The sequence below is a fragment of the Geotrypetes seraphini genome, chromosome 11 (assembly GCF_902459505.1).
Source record: "Geotrypetes seraphini chromosome 11, aGeoSer1.1, whole genome shotgun sequence".
Lineage (NCBI taxonomy): Eukaryota > Metazoa > Chordata > Amphibia > Gymnophiona > Dermophiidae > Geotrypetes > Geotrypetes seraphini.
The window spans coordinates 124573503-124600219 of record NC_047094.1 but is presented as its reverse complement, the minus strand read 5'-3'; the positions used below and the strand labels follow the sequence as shown (position 1 = coordinate 124600219).

Sequence of the window (26717 nt, the reverse complement as noted above, 5' to 3'; positions counted from 1 at the left end):
CGCCATATCCTTCTTAAGGTATGGTAACCAATATTGAACGCAGTACTCCAGATGCGGCCGCACCATCGCCCGATACAACGGCAGGATAACTTCTTTCGTTCTGGTTGTAATAGTCTTCTTGATTATTCCTAGCATCCTATTCGCTTTCTTAGCGGCCGCTGTGCATTGTGTCAACGGCTTCATTGTCTTGTCCACTATTACCCCCAAGTCCCTTTCTTGGGTACTCTCAGTCAATAACATCCCTCCCATCGTATAGCTGTACCTCGGGTTTCTGCTTCCCACATGCAATACAGCACAGTTACTTACTGTAACAGGTGTTATCCAGGGACAGCAGGCATATATTCTCACATGTGGGCGACGTCATCTACGGAGCCCCGATGCGGACAGCATTTCAAGCAAACTTGATTGAAGATTCAAGCTTGCTGTGCTGCACCATGCATGTGTGCCTCCTGCTCCACTAGAGGGCGCGTCCCCTCCTCGTGGTCTCCAGTTCACATATCCAGCAAAGAAGCCAACCCTGGGGAGGTGGGCGGGTTGTGAGAATATATGCCTGCTGTCCCTGGATAACACCTGTTACGGTAAGTAACTGTGCTTTATCCCAGGACAAGCAGGCATGATATTCTCACATGTGGGTGACCTCCAAGCTAATAACGAAGGGGTGGAGGGAAGTTGGCAATTTAAGAAAACAGATTACGTAATACCGATTGGCCGAACCGGCCATCGCTTCTGGACAGTGTATCCAGGCAGTAGTGAGAGGTGAAAGTATGAACCGAAGACCATGTGGCAGCCTTGCAGATATCCTCAATAGGCGTGGACCTGAGGAAAGCTACCGAAGCTGCCATCGCTCGGACTTTATGTCCCGTAACTCGACCATACAGCGCGAGACCAGCCTGAGCGTAGCAGAAAGAAATGCAAGCAGCCAACCAGTTGGACAAGGTGTGCTTGGAAACTGGGCGTCCCAACCTATTAGGGTCAAAGGACAAAAACAATTGTGGAACTGTCCGATGAGACTGAGTGCGTTGAAGGTAAAAAGCCAACGCCCTCTTGCAGTCAAGAGTGTGGAGCGCCACCTCTCCAGGGTGAGAGTGGGGCTTGGGAAAGAACACAGGCAGAACAATGGACTGGTTGAGATGAAAATCAGATATCACCTTAGGCAAAAACTTAGGGTGAGTGCGGAGGACCACCTTGTCGTGGTGGAATACCGTGAAAGGTGGGTCCGCCACCAAGGCCTGCAGCTCGCTAACCCTCCGAGCAGAAGTGAGAGCGAGTAGGAAGATCACTTTCCAAGTGAGGAACTTAAGATGACACTTATCCATAGGCTCAAATGGAGGTTTCATCAGTTGAGCTAGAACCACATTAAGATCCCAAACCACCGGAGGAGGTTTGAGGGGAGGATGAATATTCAAAAGCCCCTTCATGAAACGGGAAACCAAGGGATGGAGTGAAAGAGCCTTCCCTTCCAGGGGCTGATGAAAGGCAGCAATGGCGCCGTGATGGACTCGAATGGAATTGGTCTTCAGGCCAGAGTGAGATAAATGGAGCAAATACTCCAGAACCAAAGACACAGGGAACAACACCGGGTCCTGGCGGTGAGAGGAGCACCAGGACGAGAATCTAGTCCACTTCTGAGAATAGCAGTCTAGTTGAGACTTTCCGAGAAGCCTCCAACACTTCCCTGACCGACTGAGATACAGGGAAGGAAGTCAAGGGGAAAGAAACCAAGCAGTCAGATGAAGAGACTGAAGATTGGGATGTAACAGTGAACCCCGACTCTGAGATAGCAGAGAGGGAAAGACAGGCAGAAGCGTTCCCTGACACTGAGTTGAAGTAGTAGGGAAAACCAAGGCTGGCGGGGCCATCGAGGAGCGATCAAGATCAGAGTGGTCCTCAGAGATTTTAGATGGACCAGCGTCCTCAGAATCAGAGGAAACGGCGGGAACGCATAGAGGAACTTTCCCTCCCAATCTAGGAGGAAGGCATCGGCCTCGAGACGGTCCGGGGAGTATATCCTTGAACAGAAGAAAGGCAGTTTTTGATTGTCGGGGAGGCGAACAGATCTATCTGGGGAGTCCCCCACGTGTCGAACACCTGTCGCAGCACCTGAGAATGCAGGGACCACTCGTGTGGCTGGAGGAGACGGCTGAGCCTGTCTGCCAGGCAGTTTTGTTCTCCTTGGATGTAAACCGCTCGAAGGGAGATGTTTTGGGAGACCGCCCACTCCCAGAGCCGTAAGGCCTCCTGGCAGAGGGGCCAAGACCCCGTCCCTCCTTGCTTGTTTACGTAGTATATCGCCACCTGGTTGTCTGTGCGGACGAGAACCACCTGGTTGTGAAGCCGATGCTGAAAGGCCACCGCGGCGAGGTAAATGGGCCGGAGCTCCAGCAGGTTGATGTGGCAGTGACGGTTCTCTGTGGTCCACAGACTTTGAGTGTGTAGACCGTCTACATGAGCCCCCCAAGCGTACTCCGACGAGTCCGTGGTTAGGACCTTGTGGTGTGGAGGGGCGAGAAAGAGCAAACCCTTGGAAAGATTCGAAGAGTCGGTCCACCAACGGAGTGATCTTTGCAAGGAAGGAGTCACTGTCACATGGCGGTTGATCGGGTCTCGATCCTGACGCCATTGTGATGCCAAAGTCCACTGTGGTAACCGCAGGTGAAGGCGAGCAAGCGGGGTAACATGGACTGTGGAGGCCATATGGCCGAGGAGCGTCATCATCTGTCGTGCCGAGACCGAGGTCGATCTCGATACTTGTCGGCTCAGATTTACCAACGCCTCCCGCCACTGAGGGGGGAGGAAGGAACGAAGACGGACCGTGTCCAGCACGGCCCCGATGAATTGTAAGGACTGAGAGGGGCACAGCTGGGATTTTGGAAAGTTTATCTCGAACCCCAGACACTGAAGCGAAGTAATAGTCTGTCGGGTCGCTGAGATAAACCCCTCTCTGGTCGGGGCTTTGATCAGCCAATCGTCCAGGTATGGGAATACTTGAAGACCCTGGGAGCGCAAGGCAGCCGCGACCACTACGAGGCACTTCGTGAAGACTCGGGGGGACGAGGACAGGCCGAAGGGGAGGACCCGGTATTGTAGGTGGAGGTCCCCCACCTGAAAGCGGAGGAATCTGCGACAAGCAGGGTGCACCGGAACATGGGTGTAGGCCTCCTTCAGATCGAGGGAGCAGAGCCGATCGCCCTCGTCGATCAGGGGGTAAAGAATCGGAAGGGAAAGCATCCGAAACTTTTCCCTCGTCAGAAATTTGTTCAGGCGCCTCAAGTCCAGGATCGGGCGCAGGTCTCCCGTCTTCTTCGGTACCAGGAAGTATCGGGAGTAAAACCCTTGGCCCCTTTGATTTTGGGGAAATGGTTCCACCGCCCGCAGGCGAAGGAGGTCCTGTGCCTCGGAGAGGAGGAGGGATAGCTGGGCTCGATTGGGAGGACATGCACTCGGTGGGCTGTCGGGAGGAACCTCCCGAAAGTTGAGCGAGTACCCTGATGAGATCACGCCAAGGACCCATGAGTCCGACGTTATTGGTTCCCAGCGAGGGTAGTAGGCTTGTAGGCGGCCCCCGATGGGAAGGAGACCAGGTGGATGTGCGGAGGGGGCACGCCCCCGTCCGCTCATCCCGTCAAAAGGACGGAGACGGCTTCGCAGGCGCAGTGGGCTGTGATTTTGGTGGAGCCCTAGAGTGAGCCTGGGGGCGTCGCGGCGGCGGTCTGGAAAAGGCCGGAGTAGACTTCTGGGGGTAGCGGCGAGGCAATCCCCGGAAGGGTCGAGAGGCTTGCGGTTTAGGTTTTTGCCGGACAAGGGATGCGAAGGAACGATCGTGTTCCGACAACCGTTTCGTAGCTGCCTCGATGTTGTCGTCAAACAGTTTCTTCCCGACGCAAGGGAGGTTAGCTAACCGATCTTGCAGGTTAGGGTCCATTTCGACGAGCCCTAGCCACGCCAGTCGGCGCATGGCCACCGCGAAGGCTGCGACCCTGGAAGACAGTTCAAAGCCATCATAAGCGGCATGGAACAAGTGCAGTCGGAGGTTGGAAAAATCCTTGAGGAGGAGGCCAAATGCTGCCTGACGAGGGGCAGGTAGGTCCCCCAAGAAGGAAGCCAGCAGCCCAATGAGGTGTTTCAGGTAGGAGGAAAAGGTGAAAGTGTAGTTCAGGACCCTAGAGGCCATCATAGAGTTCTGATACAAACGGCGTCCGAATTTGTCTAGTGTCCGGCCTTCGCATCCAGGAGGGGTGAGCTTTCTTCAGAGAAGACTCCACCAGTAAGGATTGGTGGGAAAACTGTGGTTACTCAAACCCCAGGCAAGGCACCGTTCGGTACTTAGACTCCATTTTAGATGGGACCGCCGTCACCATGTAGGGAGTCTCGAGGTTCCTTATGAGGGTCTGCCGGAGTACCGGGTTCAGCGGTAGCCGGAGGGACTCTCGGGGCGGGGAAGGCATATCCAGCTCCGCCAGGGACTCCTTGGAGTACCTCGAGTCGGATTGTAAGTCCAAGTCAAGGGGCACGTCCCATGTCCTGGACGAACCTCGTGAAGGAAGGTCGGTGGGATCCCGTGGCCCCTTGCGGGGACGGTGACTGAGACCTCCGTTTCGCCGAGAAGGAAGGGGAAGCCTCCCTCGAATAGCGAGGTTCTCGCTCGGACCCTCGGCGAAAGCCTGGAGCCTCGAGCCGGAGCCCCAGTCCGAGGGGGAGTCAGTAGGAGCTGTGTGTTAGTGAGAGACAGCTCGGTAACCCGTAGCGGTCCCCCCGATCGGGTCGAGGGGGAGCGGTCTCGAACCGGAGGCGAACTCCGGGCCATTTTAGAGAGGGGTTTCGATTTTCGTTTCACCCCACGGTGCTCCGCCGGGGATGCGCGCCTCGAAGAGGAATCCGAGGAAGAAGAGAGGCGGCAAAAACGGCGTGCTTTGCCTCGAGGGGTCTCGACGCATTGTTCAGGCTGGTCCGGCGCACGCGAGGTCGAGGTCGAGGCCGGTTGAAGGTGAGCCTTGGCAGCGGAGAACTCCGTTGTGATCATTGCTCGGAGCAGCTCTGGAATACCGGCACGGACAGCATCGATGGCATGTCCAAGGCCGCGGTGCACTCCACCGGGGGCGATCTCGATTCAGAGCATTCCCAAGTGGTGGAGGCACGTCCCGAGGTCTTCGGGGGTTTCGCCGGGGCCGTGGGCAAGGAGCTACCCCCTTGTCCGGCCATTGTCCCCGAGGTTGGCTTCTTTGGAGGTATGGAACCTGAGGAAGAGGGGACTTACCCGGAGCCGAAGACTTCTGAGAGCTCGGGGTCTTCGAGGTTGAGTCCCGAGGCGGGGCCAAGGTACCCGAGGCCGAGCTCGAGGCCGGGGCCGAAGCCGGGGCCAATCTCGAGGCCGAGGTTTGATCGGCAGCAAATAGGTCCGCCATGCGGGTCCGTCGTCGGTGGAGCGCCCGGTGTTGGAAGGTTGCGCACCGGGGGCAAGTTTCTGTTGGATGATCGGCCCCAAGGCAGAGGATGCACCAGCGATGCGGGTCTGTGAGTGATAGAAGACGCTCGCACCCGTTGCACTTTTTAAAGCCCAAAACGGGCCGGGACATAAGAAGTCCAGGCGACCGCGGCCAATCAGGCCACGCGGCCGCGACGACCCGGGAGCCCCCGGATCATGAGAAAAAAGCGCGAAAAGCGCGAAGAGCAGGAAGAAGAAAAAATTTTATACGCACAGCGACTTTTAACGAAGAAAAAACAACAAATCGCGGTGCAAAGAAGGCACTGGGGCAGAGCTAAGAAAAAATGTGTCTTCTTAGCACAGTGGAAAAAAACGAACTGGAGACCACGAGGAGGGGATGCGCCCTCTAGTGGAGCAGGAGGCACACATGCGTGGTGCAGCACAGCAAGCTTGAATCTTCAATCAAGTTTGCTTGAAATGCTGTCCGCATCGGGGCTCCGTAGATAACGTCACCCACATGTGAGAATATCATGCCTGCTTGTCCTGGGATAAAGTTTGGTATCATCTGCAAATTTTATTATTTCGCACTTTGTCCCTGTTTCTATATCATTTATAAATATATTGAATAGCAGCGATCCGAGCACCGACCCCTGCGGAACACCACTCGTGACCCTCCTCCAGTCCAAGTAGTGGCCTTTTACTCCTACCCTTTGCTTCCTTCCCGCCAACCAATTTCTGATATATCTATGTACGTCTCCTTCCACCCCATGGTTCTTCAGTTTCTGAAGTAAGCGTTCATGGGGTACCTTGTCAAAGGCTTTTTGGAAATCTAAAGATACGATGTCTATGGGGTCCCCTTTGTCCATCCGTTTGTTAATTCCTTCGAAGAAGTGTAGTAAGTTCGTTAGGCACGATCTCCCCTTGCAGAATCCATGTTGGCTTGTGATTAGAAGTTTATTTCTTTCAAAATGCTCATCGATGCTGTCTTTCATCAGCACTTCTGCCATTTTCCCTGGAACCGAGGTCAGACTCACTGGTCTGTAGTTCCCCGGGTCCCCTCTCGATCCCTTTTTAAAGATGGGCGTAACATTGGCTATCTTCCAATCCTCTGGGATCACTCCTGTTTTCAGAGATAGATTGCAAACTTGCTGTAATAGTTCTGCCATTTCCTCCTTTAGTTCTTTCAGAACCCTTGGGTGGATTCCGTCTGGGCCCGGCGATTTGACAGTTTTTAATTTTTCTATCTGCCTGCATACGTCTTCAAGGTAGGGAGAACGAGAGGACACTCTCTAAAATTGAAAGGGGATAGATTCCGTACAAACATAAGGAAGTTGCTCTTCACCCAGAGGGTGGTAGAAAACTGGAATGCTCTTCCGGAGTCTGTCATAGGGGAAAACACCCTCCAGGGATTCAAAAGAAAGTTAGACAAGTTCCTGCTGAACCGGAACGTATGCAGGTAGGGCTAGTCTCAGTTAGGGCACTGGTCTTTGACCAGAGGGAAGCCGCGTGAGCGGACTGCTGGGCATGATGGACCACTGGTCTGACCCAGCAGCGGCAATTCTTATGTTCTTATGGAACTCTTTGCCGGAGGATGTGGTAACAGCAGTTAGCATATTTGGATTTTTAAAAAATGTTTGGACAATTGTCTGGAGAAAAAGTCCATGATCTTCTATCGAGATATACACAAGAGAAGCCACTGCTTGCTTTGGGATCAGTAGCATGGAGTGTTGCTACTATTTGGGTTTCTGCCAGGTACTTATGATCTGAATTGGCCACTTTTGAAAGGATACTGGGCTAGATAGACCATTTGGCTGATCCAGTATGGATGCTCTTATGTAAATTTAGGATCTCTTTTTTTCACAACCATCTACCAGAACAAAAAAAAAAAAGAAAAATGAGGGGATTGTGAAGACTGCTGTGCATACTCAGAACTTTCAACTAGTTCCATTCTGGCACCATGCAATATTATCTTCCACCAATGCAAACCTAATTCAGTCCTTGTAAGAGAAGCAGTAAACCCCTTTCACACAGACCACAGTACAGATAATATCCCATACATTCTTCACCATAGTCTCACACATGCTTAGGCTAAGAACAGTTGAGTTTCCCAATATCCACTCTTCTCTAATATTAATCTCACAAACAAGAAAGGCCACAAGAACACTATTTGCCTGCTACAGTAACGAAACATAGAAACGTGACGAAAGAAATTCCAAATGGCCCATCCAGTCTGCCCATCCGCAGCATCCTTCCTCTCCCTAACAGATCTCATGCTTTCTTGAATTCAGACACAGTCTTTGATGCATCTACCATCCTTTTGGTTAGAAAATATTTCCTTAGAAAACAAAGACTAGATGACAGTGCAAGTGCACCCAGAGATCAATTCTCGTTTTTAAAGGCAGGGGAGAGGATTAGTTTCCTCTTTTAATTATGCCATGGACCAGAGACAAGCTACCTGTACTTGAGTATCATGCAATAAGCCAGCAGCATATGAAGCAACTACAGATACTTAAACAAAATCTTTGATCCTATAATCCACACAAGATCTTGACAAGAATTTCCTCAAGAATTTGAATAGCACCATATGTAACTAGTACAACTATAGAAATGATTAATAATAATAATAAAATTTAAAAAATCTTAAGGTTATCATATGTAACACAGGAAAATGGCTCTCACCTTCAAGAGGTCTAAGGGCTGAACATAAGCGACTTCTGATCATCATCTGGTCATCTTGGAAACCATAAAATTCCTCCTGTGGGAGAAACAAAGGCTTTTAATCACTAGTGAACACAGGACAGTTATCATGACAACAAAGTACATGGAAATGCTTTTGCTGTAAAATGGTAGCAACAAGAGATTTTAGGGACTAACTCTCATTCAATAAGACAAGTTAGTATGAATGATGAAAGTGAGGAGAACGTATATAAAATTGTATTTGATAAAAATATGGTTATGCTTAAACTGGAAAACTAGACTATTATTTTCTTCTTAATTATATATTTTGAAGATTGAGCCATAATAAAGTGAAGTTACTCATTTACTACTACTACTTATTTTTTCTACAGCACTACCAGATGCATACAGCGCTGTGCATTAAACACACAAGAGACAGTTCTTGCTTGAAAGAGCTTACAATCTAATTATGACAAACACACAAGACAGAAAAGTGTAGCAGGTGTTCTCCAAGGACAACAGGATCTCACAAGTGGGTGATATCCCATGACAAAGTCCGAGTGCAGACATTACCCAATGTTTCTAGAAATCAAGAAGCTTTTGGTAAGAACATAAGAATTGCCTTACTGGGTCAGACCAATGGTCCATCTAGCCCAGTATCCCATCTTCATGGAGGCCAATTCAAGTCACAAATACCTGGTAAAAACCCAAATAGTAGAACCATTTACACCATTCATGTGCCCTCCCAGCTTCCTGAGTTACGCGGGACCCACAACTGGACCAAAAAGCATAAAGAATGCAACTCTTAGGGGAGGTGGGAGGAATAGCACAGTTACTTACCATAGCAGGTGTTATCCAGGGACAGCAGGCAGATATTCTCACAAATGGGTGATGTCATCCAAGGAGCCTGGTACAGACAGTGATAAAATGTACTGTCACTTTAAGCTTTTAGCAAAGCTTTGAGACTGCCCACACCACGCATGCACAAGTGCCTTCACGCCCAATGCTGGCTTATGAGGTCGTCAGTTCTATGCCCGAGTGAAGAAGCCAACCACGGGAAGTGGGCAGGTTGTGAGAATATTTGCCTGCTGTCCCTGGATAACACCTGATACAGTAATTAATTGTTCTTTATCCTTAACACAAGCAGGCAGCATATTCTCACATGTGGTACTCCCTAGTTTTAGTAAAGGGGATGAAAGGAGAGTTGGCCTCTAAGAATACAAACACCTGTTGCCTTGCAAGAAAATCAAATATACTGTCTGATACGAGAAGGCAGAAGAATCCCATTCTCAACAAGAGGAAAAGGGAAGAACCCAAGGAAAACTACATATATGGAGATTGTAAAATAGACAACATCATAGCAGCAGGGGAATCCAATCATAGGCAAGAGAGAGGCCATGAAGAAAAGAATAAATGGATACGGGCAAATGTACATATATAGACATTGATGGTCGGTATATTAATTAAAAACAATAAAACTTGAACTTGAAACTACCAGACCAAAAAGAGCAGTTGATACTAGTCGTGTCTCAGGTAGATACAAATGGGTAGTGAAATGGAATGTTGCCAAGTAAAATGAAAGAATGGTTTCCATTGAATACAATAGTTTTATAGGGAAGAAATCAAACAAACCTACCTTAGTAACAAGAGAAAGTCATTACTATGGATTATAGAAAGTAAATGGAAATAAATAGTGATGGACTGGGGGCAAAGTCATGTTAAAAATACAACCTTTGAGTGCTATGAAGAGCTCTGGTATGTCTTGAAAAAATGAAAAGAGCCAGTGTAAGGATAGCAATGAAAATGCGCATCGCACTGAGGGCCGCATAAAATGGCCAGGTGAGAGCCAGCCAGAAGGTAAGACACCCACCGGAGGGAGGCACCTAGTTGAGGCACAGCATGGGGGGAGACAACAAAGGTAGGGGGAATGATTTTATTTTCAATTTAGTGATTGAATTGTGTCAATTTTGAGAATTTTCATCTGCTGTCTATATTTTGCACTGTTCAAGAAGAAATGCGAGAAATTGAGAAGTTTTTAAACTAGGACCAAGAGTCGATGGTTTGGGAAACGGTATACCCAGAGGATACCATGCAGGAAGACTGCAGGGAACACTTACTGGATCATAGGCAAGACAGAAATCCTGACAGATCGAAAGGGACACAAGAGGGAAAGAAATGCAAGAAAGTAACAGGCCGTAAACTCAAGTGTATATACACGAATGCAAGGAGCCTAAGGAATAAGATGGGGGAATTGGAAGCTATGGCACAAGAAGATAACCTTGTCATCATCGGCATCACGGAAACATGGTGGAACAAGGAAAACGTCTGGGACACTGTGCTACCGGGGTACAAGCTATACCACAGAGATAGAGTAGGTAAAAAAGGTGGGGGTATTGCCCTATACGTCAAAGAGGGAATTGAGTCTACTGGAGAGAACAAAAAGTAAGGTAGAGTCTCTATGGGCCAAAATTCCGGGAACAAATGGAACGGAAACAAAGACTGGCATCTACTACCGACCCCCAGGGCAGTCCGAAGAAACTGATGAAGAAATGACGGAAGAGATTAAATGCAACTGCAAGGGAAGCAACGCAGTTATCATGGGTAACTTCAATTATCCGGGGATAGACTGGAACCTAGGCACCTCCGGCTGCAGTAGGGAGACCAAGTTCCTGGATGCTGTAGGCGATTGCTTCCTGGAACAACTTATCAAGGAAAATACGAGAGGAAATGCAATTCTGGAACTGCAATTGCTGAAAGCATAAGTTTCACATTCTGGTGGATTGTGCAGACACAGACTGAATGAGTCCCTGATGAACTGACTATGACACACCAGTTTGGCCGAAGCACAATGAACTTTGAGGATCCAATTTCAGGCCTATGCTGACCGCGAAAGGTGGTGTACAGTTTCTTCAGATTGCATAATCTTTTCTGCTTTTACACTTTTTCAGTACTGATCCAAACAGAGATATAATCTTTTTTGCCTGGGCATATTCTAGAGATTTCATCGTCCTCATAAAAATCCAGGACTTTCTGTGTAATCTGCTGAGCAAGCACTTTTCCTCTCTTTGTTGCTGGAACAGCAAGAATGCCACCCTGTTTCAGCTTCCTGGCCTTTTTAACCATTCTTGTTGAAACACCAAATTCCAAAGCAGTTTTCTCAATAGTCCAGCTGTGTGGAGCAAGAGTAAGAATTTGTATTTTCTCTCTATTACTAGATAGTTCCAACTTCTGCTTCAGTTCAGTCAATAGAAGGTCATAGTCAGAACACCTTTTACATTGGTCACTTTCTGGTTCTGCTTTGATATCAGCTGGAGTTAAGTAACCAATAACTGCAATTTGGTCTGCATTGCATTATGGGCTTCAGAGAGTGTGTGTTTAGCATAACTTAAGGAATTTTGCTTGCTAATCTGTTGAATCTTTAGAGGAGAACGTACGCAGGTAAGGCTAGACTCAGGGCACTGATCTTTGACCTACGGGCCGCCATGGGAGCGGACTGCTGGGCACGATGGACCACTGGTCTGACCCAGCAGCAGCAATTCTTATGTTCTTATGAGAGATTCCTAGTGGTGAAAAGCTGGCATTGAGGTTTTCAGATGCATTGGTAGGGTCATCACTGTCAGAATCAGACTTAGGACTACTTAGATCTTACAGTTTGACACGTAAGTCTTGCCTGCATTTTGGGCAAAGCTTTTGGCCTGGTTTAAACTTGTGCTTTGAGATAGCTTTTAAATGATTAACTGCACGAAGATCAATTGGGCGTAGACCGTTGATATTGCTGTGATTCTGTTTTCTGAACGGATTACTGCAATTTTTCTGTAGAAATTCAAACTTCGTCAGAATCAAGGCTTCATGATGAGTACAGATATTAGATTCCACGGACAAAGTAGAAAGTCTAGAGCGTCGTCTTAATTCTTGATCAGGCAAAGAGAAATCAGAAATAAGCTTCAAGCAGCTTTCTCCAGAATAGAAGGTTTCTGGCATTCAGAACTATCAGATTCCAATACTGCAGGGCTCTAGTTTATTAGTCTCCATAAGATAAGAGTCAGGTGAAAGAATAAAAGTAAGGTGAAAAATATCAGTGTGAGAGCACAATGAAAATAAAGCAAAGCAAGTTCTACATGTCAGCAAGTGCAGAGTAAGTTTCCAAAATCCACAAAATCCCTAGTTAACTAGGGAAAGAACCAGATGCTGCACAGAAAGAATAGATGGAAAACAACACGCCAAAGACAAGCTTTGTCAAATAATGAAGTCATGGTAAATTAAGGTCATGATGAACCTTAAAGCCAGACTTGTTCATACAGCCACTGTGCTGTGATAGTTGCAAGTCAGAGTATGTTCAGAAAAGCTGCATGTATTAGACATACAGCTATGTGTACATTCTTGTGAATCACATGATTATGGGTTTGGACTTGCACACAGTAAGTAGTTTGTGCAAGCCAATGCATGTTTTGACTGTCATCTTGCAAAAGTGCACAGTAAGTTTGTCAAACGCTGAGCATAGTACGAGACGAGTACGTGTGGCTGGCAAAGCTTGTTTATGAGTTTTCAGATCAATATACAGTACTCCCCCGATATTTGCGGGGGTTCCATTCCAGGAACCCCCGTGAATATCGAAAAATCACAAATACGGTTTTTCGCCTGGGGAGGCAGGAGAAGGCAGCTGGAGCGCTGGCGAGTGAAGGAAATCACTCGTGGTATGCTCTGACAGCCTCTTCCTGCACTAAAGTCAGGGTTCACCAATCAAGAGCTGGTTTGACACGCAGCTCCTGACTGGTGAAGCCCAACTTTAGCAAATGACCAGGACCGCGAACACTGTAGTTCCACTGCACATTCACAATGAGGTGCCAATGACCCTTCAACATAACATGTTTACTCAAGCAAGTAATGCTCATCTTTGAAGCTTTAATTCTCACCAAAGAAAGGTCGGGTCCAAGATGAAACAGGATAGCTTCTGTAGCAAAAAAACAGGCTCTTTCAATGATATTTTAAAAAACCTACACATTAGAGATATTTGAATTTGAAAAACAGTGAAAATTTGCATAAATGCATAAAGCCATATTTTTGGGATGGTCATATCTTCAGCTTCACTTGACTGTACAAGCTTATATTGCAAATATTGGAAGTACCTCATGGGTCAGTGGTCCCTCTAAGGTGAGCGCATGAGCGATCGCTCACTATTTTCAGTGGCGTCGCCATACGCTTTCCCCTGTCGCTCACTCGAGGGAGGTGAGAGGAAGCGGAGGCAGCGGCCTGTATTTTCCAAAGTTGAAAGATTCAGCGGCAGCTCCCCTCAAGATCCCCGACTGCATCGGACTTCGTGTGAGGAGCCGCTGCCACGTCTTCAGTGGCTATCAAGGGGGGGGGACAGTCCGCTCTGGCTGTGCACATCCCCTAAGGCTGCAGTCGGAGAGGAAGTTCGGGCCAGCCAATCGCTGCCTTGCTGAGCGGAACTTCCTCTCCGACGGCAGAATTGACGTCGGGGGAAGCAGAGAGAGCTTGGGGCAGCCGCGGCGGTGGCTTTGGGGCCTGTTTCCCCCCGATGGTTGCGGCGGTGGTTTTGGGGCCTGTTTCCCCCGATGGTTGCGGTGGTGGCTTTGGGGCCTGTTTTCCCCCTGATGGTTGCGGCGGTGGCTTTGGGGCCTGTTTCCCCTGATGGTGGCAGCAGTGGCTTTGTGGAGGGTAGGGAGCAAGAAAGGGGGCAGGCAGGGAGACAGAAGGGAAACAGAAAAAATGAAAGGAGGCATCAAGAGGAAAAAAAGAAAGAAAGGGCAAGGAGAGAGGAAGAAAAAGTTGGGGGAGGGAATGAGGTCTGGAGGAGAGGAAGCATACAGGCTGAAAGAAGGGAAGAAAGATTGGATGCACAGTCAGAAGATGAAAGTGCAACCAGAGACTCATGAAATCACCAGACAAGGTAGGAAAAATGATTTTATTTTAAATTTAGTGATCAAAATGTGGCTGAATTTATATATGCTGTCTATATTTTGCACTATGGCCCCCTTTTACTAAACCGCAATAGTGTTTTTTAGCGCAGGGAGCCTCTGAGCGTCGAGAGCAGCACTGGGCATTTAGCGCAGTTCCTGCGCTAAAAACTGCTATTGTGGTTTAATAAAAAGGAAGGGGGGTATATTTGTCTATTTTTGTATGGTTGTTACTGAGGTGACAATGCATAGAGTCATCTGCTTTGACCTCTTTGAAAAAAACCCAGAATAGGAATGATAATTAACATTTTCTCAGCGTATAGTGTGCTTTGTGTTTTTTAATTTTATTGTTGGTAGATCATTTTGACTTGGTCATTTTAAAGTAGCTCACAAGCTCAAAAAGTTTGGCACCTCTGAACTAGAGCGTTGAAACTGTGTATTTCTATTTTATCCCCCCTTTTAGAAAACTGTGGAGCATTTTTTTAGTGCCAGCCGTGGTGGTAGCAGCTCTAATGCTAAGAATTCTATGAGCGTCAGAGCTGTTACCATCGTGGCTAAAATCCACACTACAGTTTTGTAAAAGGGGGAGGGGTTAGTTTGTGATGACATATTCCATACTAGGCGAAGGTGTTTTCTGTGTTCTATGTGTTCGAAAGACATGGTTTTCTGTTAGGATTGACGGTGTAGGATTGATATGTTCTGGTCTGGCTTGTTTAGTTTTACAATGGGTGTATTGATGTACTGCTCACTGCAATATGTAAGATGCTGCCTTTTCCTAAGTACTCATGAGTGACGTGGTTTGTTACTAAAAATCATGTTTTTCGTACAGATGGGAGGGGGTGCCAAAAAATGATGGGCCCCGGGTGTTACATATGCTAGGTATGCCACTGTATGTAAAGATATCAGAAAGCTGGCGAAGCAAAAACTTTAAGTAAATTGTTATTCTTCTAAGTTTTGAGTATTTAACCCTCCCACAATCTCACGGGCACTCGTTTCAAGTTTATTGAGATTTTGATTTAAACACAATATCAAATATTTTCAATGCGTATAACAAAAATAAATTTGGGGAAATAAATAAAACCATTTGAACAATAAACATACAAACATATCCATAGATGATTAAAAATACATAAGGAGAACAAGGATAAACTACATTTGTTTAAAAATGCGTCTTCCACACCTGCTCATAAATTTGTGGAGTATGTAATTTGTCGCTCATGCATATTTTTTTTTGCATACACCTCATCAATCCTTAGAGGGAACATTGCTCATGGTACATGTCTGCTGGTAAAGTTGTACCCTCAGTTGACTTACCTACCAGCAGCAGTATGAGCCAACTTTACCAAAAATTTTCATTCGTGAATTTTTTTGCCTACTTTGCTGACCTGTAGAAATGGAAGCACTTCACAAAAGATTTCAAACTTGGCACAGAAACTTGCTCCAAGGTGTTCTACCAAACAGCAAAATTTCAGACTCCTATGTAGTTTCCTTCTGCCGCAGTGCTTAAGCAAAGTTGGCGTTTTAGGTCACACGAGGCATGGGAATGGATCAACTGCTTTTGTTCAACCACCCCTAGTTCCTGACCAAATTGAGAAAGATCCAAAAAATTTTGCAGTTTCATTTGAAACCATAGACAACACCCCTATGGCAGCCTTTCAGAAAGCAGCACGGTGCCGAGCAGGAGAGCGCAAAGCTAGCTCCTGACGTCCACACTGTTGATCTCTGCACCATAGGCTGGCAAATAAGACAAAGGATACACCCTGGACCACCAGGTTAAAAAGGTGGGACAACGACGACGGATGGACAGCGGGGTGTTTTTAAAAGAAGATGATGCGGTGGCAGCGGGTGGGTGGATTTAAAAAGGTGGTGTGGCGGGGTAACAAAATTTGTACCTTCACTTCATAAGACACACCGAGATTTCCACCCACTTTTGGGTGGAGAAAAAAGTGCATTTTATGGAGCGAAAAATAAGGTATTCCTTTTTTGAGCAATAAGGAGAAATGGTATCTGGTATTAATAATAAAATGTAACTAATAAAGTGAATTTGAATAATAAACAATATTAATCAATCATTAAAAATGATTTTAAGAGTGCTCAGTGTGATATCTTATTCATAACCAGCAGGTTATTGGAATAAAGATGTGTAATCATTGCATCATCGCACTCACCTCCCTACCAGCCCTAAACATCTTGCAGAAAATAAGCTGTTCAAACAGGTTTATGATAAACGATGTATAAAGATGAGTACTTAGCTGAATTCACAAGATGTTGATAAGTCCACCACTCATGAATGAGATTGCTCAAAAAGAGACGTCTTTGAAGGCTGATCAGAGATGAAAACTAATTAATTGCAATGAATTGTTCCAAGTTGTTACTTCATGTTGTTACCGCTGGTTAGGAAATAATGTCAAATAAAGTGAGTCTCCACAACAACCACAAAAATGAAAAATAAATGTGTAACTAAAATGTCTATATCTAAAAACTGAAGTAAAGTGTCCAATATCTCCTTATTTCCTCAACACCGATCGTGTTTCGCTACAAATAGCGTCATCAGGAGGAAAAAACTAAACGTAAAACAAAACATAACAATGAATATATTATAGTTGTCAAATGTCATAAATGTATTTTGAAGAAAAATTTTTTTGAAAAAACTAATGATGAATTACCTTCGGGCTTCCAAAAAGAGGGAACACACCGTCTAGGATTTTTCAACAAGTGAGCCGAACCTACGTTTGACGTTCAAACGTGGCGCCATAAAAAGGCCGTCAGAAGGTCACATGATGTATATCGTATTGATGAAACCTGCGGACTAATTATTACCTGATGGTCCATTCTATTTCTCTGTTGAGACCGTTTGGAACTACTGTGTTCCAAGTATAAATCAGCCTTTGTTCATGGTATAAAAGAATGTGAGAGATATCACCCTGCCTATTGAAATTAAATTGCCTGATTACACTAAATTTGAGTTCATTTAAAGAATGGCCAGCAGAAAGCCAATGTTCTGTTAACGGAGCTTCTAGTTTGTTAGTTCTAATACTGCTCAGATGTTCCGCTATTCTTAATTTAATAGGTCTTTTAGTTTGACCTATATAAACTTTATTGCATGGACAAAAAATCCCATATACTACCTGAGAGGTATTACGGTACAGTCCGAATGATCCCGCAGATAATATATTTTATTAGTATTAGGTATCATGATTTGATTAATTGTCAAAGAGTGGCTACAATATTTGCAACTACCACAGCTTGTGTGACCCATTGGTCCAATCAGATCTTGTTGAATAGGATTTATATTGAAAAATTCACCTAAATTCTTACTTCTTTTGTATGCAAACATCGGCATCTCTGAAAACACTGGATGGAAGCTAAGTATATTCCAATGTTTATGTATAATTTTTTGTATATGATGTGTTTTACTAGAGAATGGCAATACACAAGTCATTCTTGAATTACTTTGATCAGACTTGTTACTTGGCAGCAAAAGCCAATCACGATTGGCATTCTTGGCTCTCTTATGTGCAACTTTAATGCATTGTTCCGGATAGCCTCTATCACGAAACCGTTGACTCATTACTCTTGCTTGATGATGGTATTCAATAGGTGAAGAACATAACCGTTTCAATCTGAGGAATTGACTATTTGGTATACTATTTTTGAGTTTTTTAGAATGAAAACTCCTATAGTGAAGAATAGAATTTCTATCAGTGTTTTTTCTGTAAATAGTCGAATGGAACTGACCAGCTATGAGGGATATTTGAATATCTAGAAAATTAATTTTAGACTTATCCATATTAGCAGTGAACTTGATATTACAGTCACATTCATTAAGCTGATTCACAAATAAATCCACTTCCTCCATAGTGCCTTTCCAAATAAAAATAATATCATCAATAAATCTCTTCCAAAATAAAATCTTGGAATGGGTCACACAAGCTGTGGTAGTTGCAAATATTGTAGCCACTCTTTGACAATTAATCAAATCATGATACCTAATACTAATAAAATATATTATCTGCGGGATCATTCGGACTGTAATACCTCTCAGGTAGTATATGGGATTTTTTGTCCATGCAATAAAGTTTATATAGGTCAAACTAAAAGACCTATTAAATTAAGAATAGCGGAACATCTGAGCAGTATTAGAACTAACAAACTAGAAGCTCCGTTAACAGAACATTGGCTTTCTGCTGGCCATTCTTTAAATGAACTCAAATTTAGTGTAATCAGGCAATTTAATTTCAATAGGCAGGGTGATATCTCTCACATTCTTTTATACCATGAACAAAGGCTGATTTATACTTGGAACACAGTAGTTCCAAACGGTCTCAACAGAGAAATAGAATGGACCATCAGGTAATAATTAGTCCGCAGGTTTCATCAATACGATATACATCATGTGACCTTCTGACGGCCTTTTTATGGCGCCACGTTTGAACGTCAAACGTAGGTTCGGCTCACTTGTTGAAAAATCCTAGACGGTGTGTTCCCTCTTTTTGGAAGCCCGAAGGTAATTCATCATTAGTTTTTTCAAAAAAATTTTTCTTCAAAATACATTTATGACATTTGACAACTATAATATATTCATTGTTATGTTTTGTTTTACGTTTAGTTTTTTCCTCCTGATGACGCTATTTGTAGCGAAACACGATCGGTGTTGAGGAAATAAGGAGATATTGGACACTTTACTTCAGTTTTTAGATATAGACATTTTAGTTACACATTTATTTTTCATTTTTGTGGTTGTTGTGGAGACTCACTTTATTTGACATTATTTCCTAACCAGCGGTAACAACATGAAGTAACAACTTGGAACAATTCATTGCAATTAATTAGTTTTCATCTCTGATCAGCCTTCAAAGACGTCTCTTTTTGAGCAATCTCATTCATGAGTGGTGGACTTATCAACATCTTGTGAATTCAGCTAAGTACTCATCTTTATACATCGTTTATCATAAACCTGTTTGAACAGCTTATTTTCTGCAAGATGTTTAGGGCTGGTAGGGAGGTGAGTGCGATGATGCAATGATTACACATCTTTATTCCAATAACCTGCTGGTTATGAATAAGATATCACACTGAGCACTCTTAAAATCATTTTTAATGATTGATTAATATTGTTTATTATTCAAATTCACTTTATTAGTTACATTGTTTAAATTGTGAATTAAGTATATAGATTTTTTTCTCCAATTTATTTAGATTAATAATAAAATAACAGGATTGGTTTTCTGTTCAAGGGATCTATCATCAACCTAACAGATTCTGGAAACTATCCACCTTCGAGATCACCATCTTCTTGTTCTATAGTTTCAGAGTTATCTGTCCAGGATAGTGTTTCAGTCACATCATATATATCACATATTCACAGTATATCGCCTAAAAAAAAGAAAAAAATCTGATCATTCAGGAACTACCATAGATAGAACATAAGAACATAAGCATTGCCTCTGCCGGGTCAGACCAGGGGTCCATCGCGCCCGGCAGTCCGCTCCCGCAGCGGCCCTCCAGGTTCATGACCTGAAAATGTTCCCTACCTAACCTAAAAAGTCCATACCCTATTTGCTCAGTGTCCTGTGAGGTAAACCTCTATCTGTACCCCGTTATTCCCTTCGCTTCCAGGAAGTCATCCAGTCCCTTTTTGAACCCCAGAATTGTACTCTGGCTTATCACCTCTCCGGGAAGCGCGTTCCAGGTGTCTACCACCCGTTGAGTGAAGAAGAACTTTCTTGCATTCGTTTTGAATCTGTCTCCTCTCAGTTTTTCTGAGTGACCTCTTGTTTTAGTTGCCCCTGCTAGTTTAAAGAATCTGTCCCTCTCCACCTTCTCTATGCCTTTCATGATTTTATAAGTCTGTATCATGTCCCCTCTCAGTCTCCGCTTTTCCAGGGTAAAGAGCCCCAGCCTGTCTAACCGTTCGGCATATGAGAGGTTCTCCATACCCTTTATCATCCTCGTTGCTCTCCTCTGGACCCTCTCGAGTATTGCCATGTCCTTCTTGAGGTATGGCGACCAGTATTGGACGCAGTATTCCAGATGTGGGCGCACCATTGCTCGATACAGTGGCAGGATAACTTCCTTCGTTCTGGTAGTGATACCCTTTTTGATAATGCCCAGCATTCTGCTCGTTTTTTTTGAGGCCGCTGCACATTGCGCCTCCGGCTTCATTGTGTTATCCACCAATACCCCCAGATCTTTTTCTTGGCTGCCTTCCCCGAGTACCCTCCCTCCCATCGTATAGCTGTACCTGGAGTTCCCCTTCCCTATGTGCAAGACCTTACATTTCTCCACATTGAAGCTCATCTGCCATTTTTTTGCCCACTCACTCAGTTTGTTCAGGTCGCTCTGCAGGTCTTTGCATTCCTCAACAGTTCTGACCGTTCTGGAGAGTTTTGTGTCATCCGCGAACTTGATAACTTCGCACTTTGTCCCCGTTTCTAGATCATTAATAAATATATTGAACAACAGTGGTCCCAGCACTGACCCCTGCGGAACACCACTTGTGACCCCTATCCAGTCAGAGTAGTGCCCCTTTACTCCTACCCTCTGCTTCCTGTCCGCCAGCCAATTTTTGATCCATCTGTGCACGTCCCCTTCCACCCCGTGACTCCACAGTTTCTTCAGTAGGCGTTCATGGGGCACCTTGTCGAAGGCTTTTTGGAAATCTAGATATACTATGTCTACGGGGTCACCTTGGTCCAATTGTTTACTTATCCCCTCAAAGAAATGCAGTAGATTCGTCTGGCATGATCGGCCTTTACAGAAACCATGCTGGCTTGATCTCATCAGATTATTTTTTTCTATATGCTCATTGATACCTTCCCTGATCAGTGATTCGGCCATCTTCCCCGGAACAGAGGTTAAGCTCACCGGTCTGTAGTTTCCCGGGTCGCCTCTCGATCCTTTCTTGAAGATCGGTGTAACATTCGCTATCTTCCAGTCCTCCGGGATTACCCCTGTTCTCAAGGACAGATTGCAAATATGCCGCAGTAACTCTGCTGTTTCATCTCTGAGCTCTTTCAGTATTTTCGAGTGGATCCCGTCTGGGCCCGGAGCTTTGTCAGTTTTTAATCTATCTATCGGCCTGAGAACGTCTTCGAGGCTTACCTCCATGCATGATAATTTCCCCTCTTGATCTCCCCTGAAGATTTTTTCTGGTTCTGGCACACTGGATGTGTCTTCTATTGTAAAGACCGACGAGAAGAACTCGTTTAGCCTACCGGCCACCTCTTTTTCCTCTTTCACCACTCTCTTCCGGTCACCCTCATCCAGGGGTCCCACCTCCTCCCTCGCTGGCTGTTTCCCTTTCACATATCGGAAAAATGGTTTGAAATTTCTTGCTTTGTTGGCCAGTCTCTCCTCATACTCTTTCTTGGCTTTCCTGACTACTCGGTGACATTGTTTTTGATACTGCCTGTGCTCTCTCCAATTTCCTTCGGTTTTGTCTTTTTTCCACTTCCGAAATGATTTTTTCTTGTCTCCTATCACTTTCTTTACTTCACTGGTTATCCATGCAGGGTCCTTCGTCTGATTCTTTTTGGATCCTTTCCTAAATCTTGGTATATATAGGTTTTGCGCCTTGTTTACTGTGTCCTTGAATAGGGACCAGGCTTGCTCCACAGTCCATGTTTCCTTGGAGCTGTTTCTGAGCTTCTTTCTCACCATTTGTCTCATGGCATCATAGTTCCCTTTCTTGAAGTTAAACGTTGTTGCCTTGGTTCTCTTTCCCTTAGGTAATCCTATTTGCACTTTGAACTGAATCATGTTGTGGTCAATGGTTCCTAGTTCCTAGGTTTGTAGTAAAAACTAGAAGATTATAAAAAGAGATAATTAATGAAAAACTGTCCAGTTTGTTTATGCAACAAACTCTTCTTGATGAGATTTTATGAGGTTACAGATGTGTTTGTGAGTATCAGCAAGGCAAAACATGCTGAAAAATGGAGAATTGCACTGGAATGGTGAAATATGAGAAGGTTATACGAAGGCAGAGACAGGGTAACATTTTTAAATTATATGGGAAAAATGAGATTACAGGAAAATATGAAACAATGGAGCAAGATAATGAATTTAGCATACCTTTTATCACACCTAAGCCTATACTATAGGATGTAAAAGGTTGTTGAATTGAATTGATATCAAAAGTTATAGTGATGTCGGAAAAAAATATATACCGGTAGTTACAGAAGCTGCTCAAGGCCATGAACAAGAAATAACCAGAATTACAAGAAATCATGTGTTACTATGCTAATGAAACTTATGGCCAGCTATTATGAGGAAAGGCCCTAACTCTAGTTGTTATAAAAAACAGGGTTTGCAGAACCAAGCAAGTTGCTGATAGGAAAGGTTTCATAAAATATGGCTAGTCATTGGCTAAAAGAGAAACGAGGTCCAGATGTTCTTTTAAGATACTTCCCCAAAATGCTTAACAAACTAGAAAGTCAGTAGTGAATAACAGGATGTTTTGTATAGGTCAAAGGGACAATATGAAAAACAAGAATAGAAAATACTGTGAAGATTACTACTGCCATCTACTGTTAAAAGCTTAAAGTACAGTTGTCTGTAGAATTTATATTTAGTAACTTAAGATACTTTGCCAGTAGATAATAGATTAAGAATTGGCACACAAAACAAATTACAGCTGGCTTACAAACACTGGAGTAGTAAAATATTAGTGGCTTAAACTGGTGATTTTCCTGCGTCCCAGCAACTGTTTATGTTTATTGAGAGCTTCTATAATGCTACTAATGACTGGGGAGTCAATTCAGAGTGGTTTACATGAGCTTCTGTAAAGGTGTTACGCTACACGAGCTTCTGTAGAGATGTTACCATACAAAGTTACAAATCACTTCTGCGAGGTTTACAATACATGGGCTCTATATAGAGTTGCTCTATATAGAGCTTCTGTGAGGTGTAACAATACATAAGAACATAAGAAATGCCCTCACCGAATCAGACCTTTGGTCCATCCAGTCCAGTGACCCGCACACACGGAGGCCAATCTAGGTGTTCCTCGATGGAGACCTAGGTGTTCCCTTATGATGACCATATTTAGCCGTATTCCTCAATGTGATTTGCAAGGAGGTGTGCATCCAACTTGCACTTGAATCTCATAATGGAGGTTTCCATCACAACCTCCTCCGGGAGAGCATTCCAAACGTCCACCACTCGCTGTGTGAAACAGAACTTCCTGACATTCGTCCTGGGCCTGTCGCCCCTCAATTTCAGCCCGTGCCCTCTTGTCCGAGTTTCATTTGACAACGTGAATAACGATGCTTCCTGTTCTATTTTGTCGAGTCCTTTTAGTATTTTGAAAGTCTCTATCATATTCCCTCGCAGTCTTCTCTTCTCAAGGGTGAACAAGCTCAGTTTTCCGAGGCGTTCTTTGTAGCTCAAATTTCCCATACCTTTTACTAGCTTCGTGGCTCGCCTCTGCACCCTCTCCAGCAGGGTTATATCCTTCTTTAGGTGAGGAGACCAGTGTTGGACACAGTACTCCAGGTGTGGTCTGACCATTGCTCTGTAAAGCGGCATTATGACATCCGCCGATCTACTTGAGATACCCTTCTTTATCATGCCCAACATCCTGTTGGCTTTCTTTGCCGCCACTGCACATTGTGCTGATGGCTTCAGGGTCCTGTCTATCAGTACCCCCAGGTCTCTTTCTTGTTCGCTCTTGCCCAACGTCACACCTAACATTTTATATTCATGTTCCCTATTCTTTGTGCCCAGGTGCATCACTTTACATTTGTCTATATTAAACTTCATCTGCCACTTTTCTGCCCACTTCTCTAGCTGGTTCAAATCTCTTTGGAGTTCTTCGCTGTCCATTTGTGACCCCACTGACCGACATAGTTTTGTGTCATCCGCGAACTTGATTATATTACTCGTCGTTTCCTCTTCCAGGTCATTTATGAATATATTAAATAAGATTGGCCCAAGAACCGAGCCCTGGGGCACACTGCTTGTCACCTTTTCCCAGTCTGAGAACTTCCCATTTATGCCTACCCTCTGCAATCTGTTTTCCAGCCAGTTGCCGATCCATCGTAGTATATCCCCTTCAATTCCGTAGCTTTGTAGTTTCCTTAGAAGCCTAGCGTGTGGAACCTTGTCGAACGCCTTCTGGAAGTCCAAGTATATTATATCCACCGGGTCTCCGTTGTAGATTTGTTTGTTCACCTTTTCAAAGAATTGAAGTAAATTCAGTCAGACATGACTTCCCCTTCCTGAAGCCGTGTTGACTGGCTCTTATCAGGTCGTGGTTTTCCAGGTGTTGCACTATGCTATCCATGATTAATGCCTCAACCATCTTCCCAGGAACTGATGTAAGACTCACAGGTCTATAGTTGCCTGGTTCTCCTCTCAATCCTTTTTTGAAGATTGGAATGACAATTGCTCTCTTCCAGTCGTCTGGTATTTGCCCGGTTCTAATTGACAAATTAGCTAGGGATTGTAGTAGCTCTCCGATTTCTACTTTAAGTTCCTTTAGCACTCTCGGGTGAATCCCATCCGGTCCAGGGGACTTGTCACTTTTTAGTCTGTTGATCTGATAGTATATCTGGTCCAAGTCCACGTTCACTGTGGTGAGACTATCCTCAACTTCTCCCTTGAATACTTTCCCTGGATTGGGCATTGATGCAGTGTCCTCCTTGGTAAAGACAGACGCAAAGAATGAATTTAGCCTATCTGCAATCTGTTTGTCATCTTTGATGCACCCGTTTCTCCCTTGATCATCGAGGGGGCCCACTGCCTCCTTTGCTGGTTTTTTCCCTTTTATGTATCTGAAAAAGGGCTTGAAGTTTTTGGCTTCTTGCGCTATCCTTTCCTCGTAGACCTTTTTGGCATCTCTTATCACCTTGTGACACTTCTTCTGGTCGACCCTGTGACTGTTCCAGGCCTCCGTCGTTTGTTCACGTTTCCATTTTTTAAACGAGTTCCTCTTATCCCTTATCGCAACTTTCACCCCATTGGTTAACCAAGCTGGTTCTCCTTTGTTCTTATTTTTCCTTCCTTTGGATATTAGTGGGATGTAGAGATTCTGCGCTTCAGTGATGGTATTTTTTAGTAGGGATCATGCTAGGTCGACCGTTTTGATTTCGGCTGTCTTTTTCTTGAGTCGCTTTTTAACCATGGCTCTCATGCTTTCGTAGTTCCCCTTTCTGAAGTTAAGGGTTGTTGTTTGAGTCTTGGTTCGTTTCCCCATCCCAATGCCAATCTTAAAATTGATCATGTTGTGATCGCTCGTCCCTAGCGGGGCCGTGACTTCCACGTCTGTTGTCCTTCCATTTATCACAAAAATCCAAAAATTCAAGAAAAGGGTGTCCAAAATAAGTCACAAAATACAACACCCTCCACAAGCACAGGACAATAAATCACCTTTCTTCCAAAAAAGGAGAAAAGACCTCAGTGTCTAATAGGGGCTCTATAGGCTACCCACATAGACAGGCTAGTTTTAAACAGAATTTAATACTAGCAGACACATCCTCGGTCAAAAACTCCAAACTGTGAAATTCTAGTGACTTAATTATCTTCTTTTTTTCTTATAGTTTTCAAATTTTCTTCTTATTTTTCAAATTTTTCAAAAACAGTCTCTTTCACTTAACAATATGATCAATAGAAGTCACTTATCTGAATGTTGTTATTCAAGTGTAGTCCTGGGGTTTAGAAAGCAGGAAAAACTGCATCGTGTCCTCGAGCTCTGGCATCGGTGGAGGAGTAGTAGTCGGTGGCGAATACTCCAGGAATGCTTGTTTCCGATGAGGCGAGGCCTGCCTGGACGAGTGCCTTGAGGAGTGCCTCGATCGGTGATGCGGACTATGTCGAGAGGTTGGCCTCGATGGACGAGGCGAGTAGGTCTTCGCTGAGGCCCCCAGGTAGTGGATGGGGCTGGAAGCGGTCGATCGAAGCAGGGGTGGTTGCCGTAGAGGCTCGAACCCTGTCGGGGTGATCGGCTCCAACGGAGGCATTTGCAAAGACTCTGCTCCTTGCATCGATGGAATCGGCTCCAACGGAGGCACTCGCAAAGACTCTGCTCCTTGCATCGAGTGTATTGGTTCCAATGGAGGCATGGGCAAAGACTCTGCTCCTTGCGATGCATGCGTTGTTGCCAGACCAGACACTCGCAGAGACTCTGCTCCCTGTTGAGAGTGTGTTCCCTGCTGAAGCACTGGAGGGGGCTCGACCCCGCGAGAGGCCTCCACGTGCCCAGGCTGGATTTGGGAAAGAAGCTGTGGCCCCATCGTGGTAAAGAGCTCAATGAATTGCTTCTGTAACATGGTCTGGAACAAGGCCGGCAAGGATGGATCCGCATCTGAAATGGGACCACCTGCGCGGGCCTCGCATTCACTCGGAGCAGTGTGTGAGTGCTTGGACTTGGGCACTTTTAACACTACTGGGAGAATGGGCTTCTGGGCTACCTGACCTGAGGAGGTTGAGGAAGGCATCGCAGTGGGCGCCGGAGTCTGAGCCGGGACAAACGAGGCGGGCTTGATGAGACTAGGCGCCACAGAGGTGGTAGGCTGTGAAGGTGCAGATGATGTCGAAGACGAAGGTCCCTTCGAGGTCGATGGCTCTGTCGAGGACTCCATGAACAGCGATTCCCACAAGATGCAACGGCGCTTGAAAGCACTTGCAGTGAGTGTGGAGTAAGGCCGGCACGATTTCGGGAGATGTTCAGGCCCGGGACAGCGAATACAACGTTGATGAGG

General features: G+C 45.1%; 1 protein-coding gene across 5 annotated transcripts in view; it reads right to left on the bottom strand.

Annotated features, from left to right (window-relative positions):
• Window positions 1-26717, bottom strand: part of KMT2B (lysine methyltransferase 2B) — a 496236-nt gene that overhangs the window by 434111 nt on the left and 35408 nt on the right. For 4 of the 5 annotated variants that reach the window (XM_033963412.1, XM_033963411.1, XM_033963413.1 and 1 more), the window contains one exon: window positions 8102-8177. In XM_033963412.1, coding sequence (XP_033819303.1) covers window positions 8102-8177 — 76 coding nt within the window. Of the gene's footprint in view, window positions 1-8101; window positions 8178-26717 lie in introns of those variants that run through there. The other variant, XM_033963415.1, reaches the window with a different exon arrangement.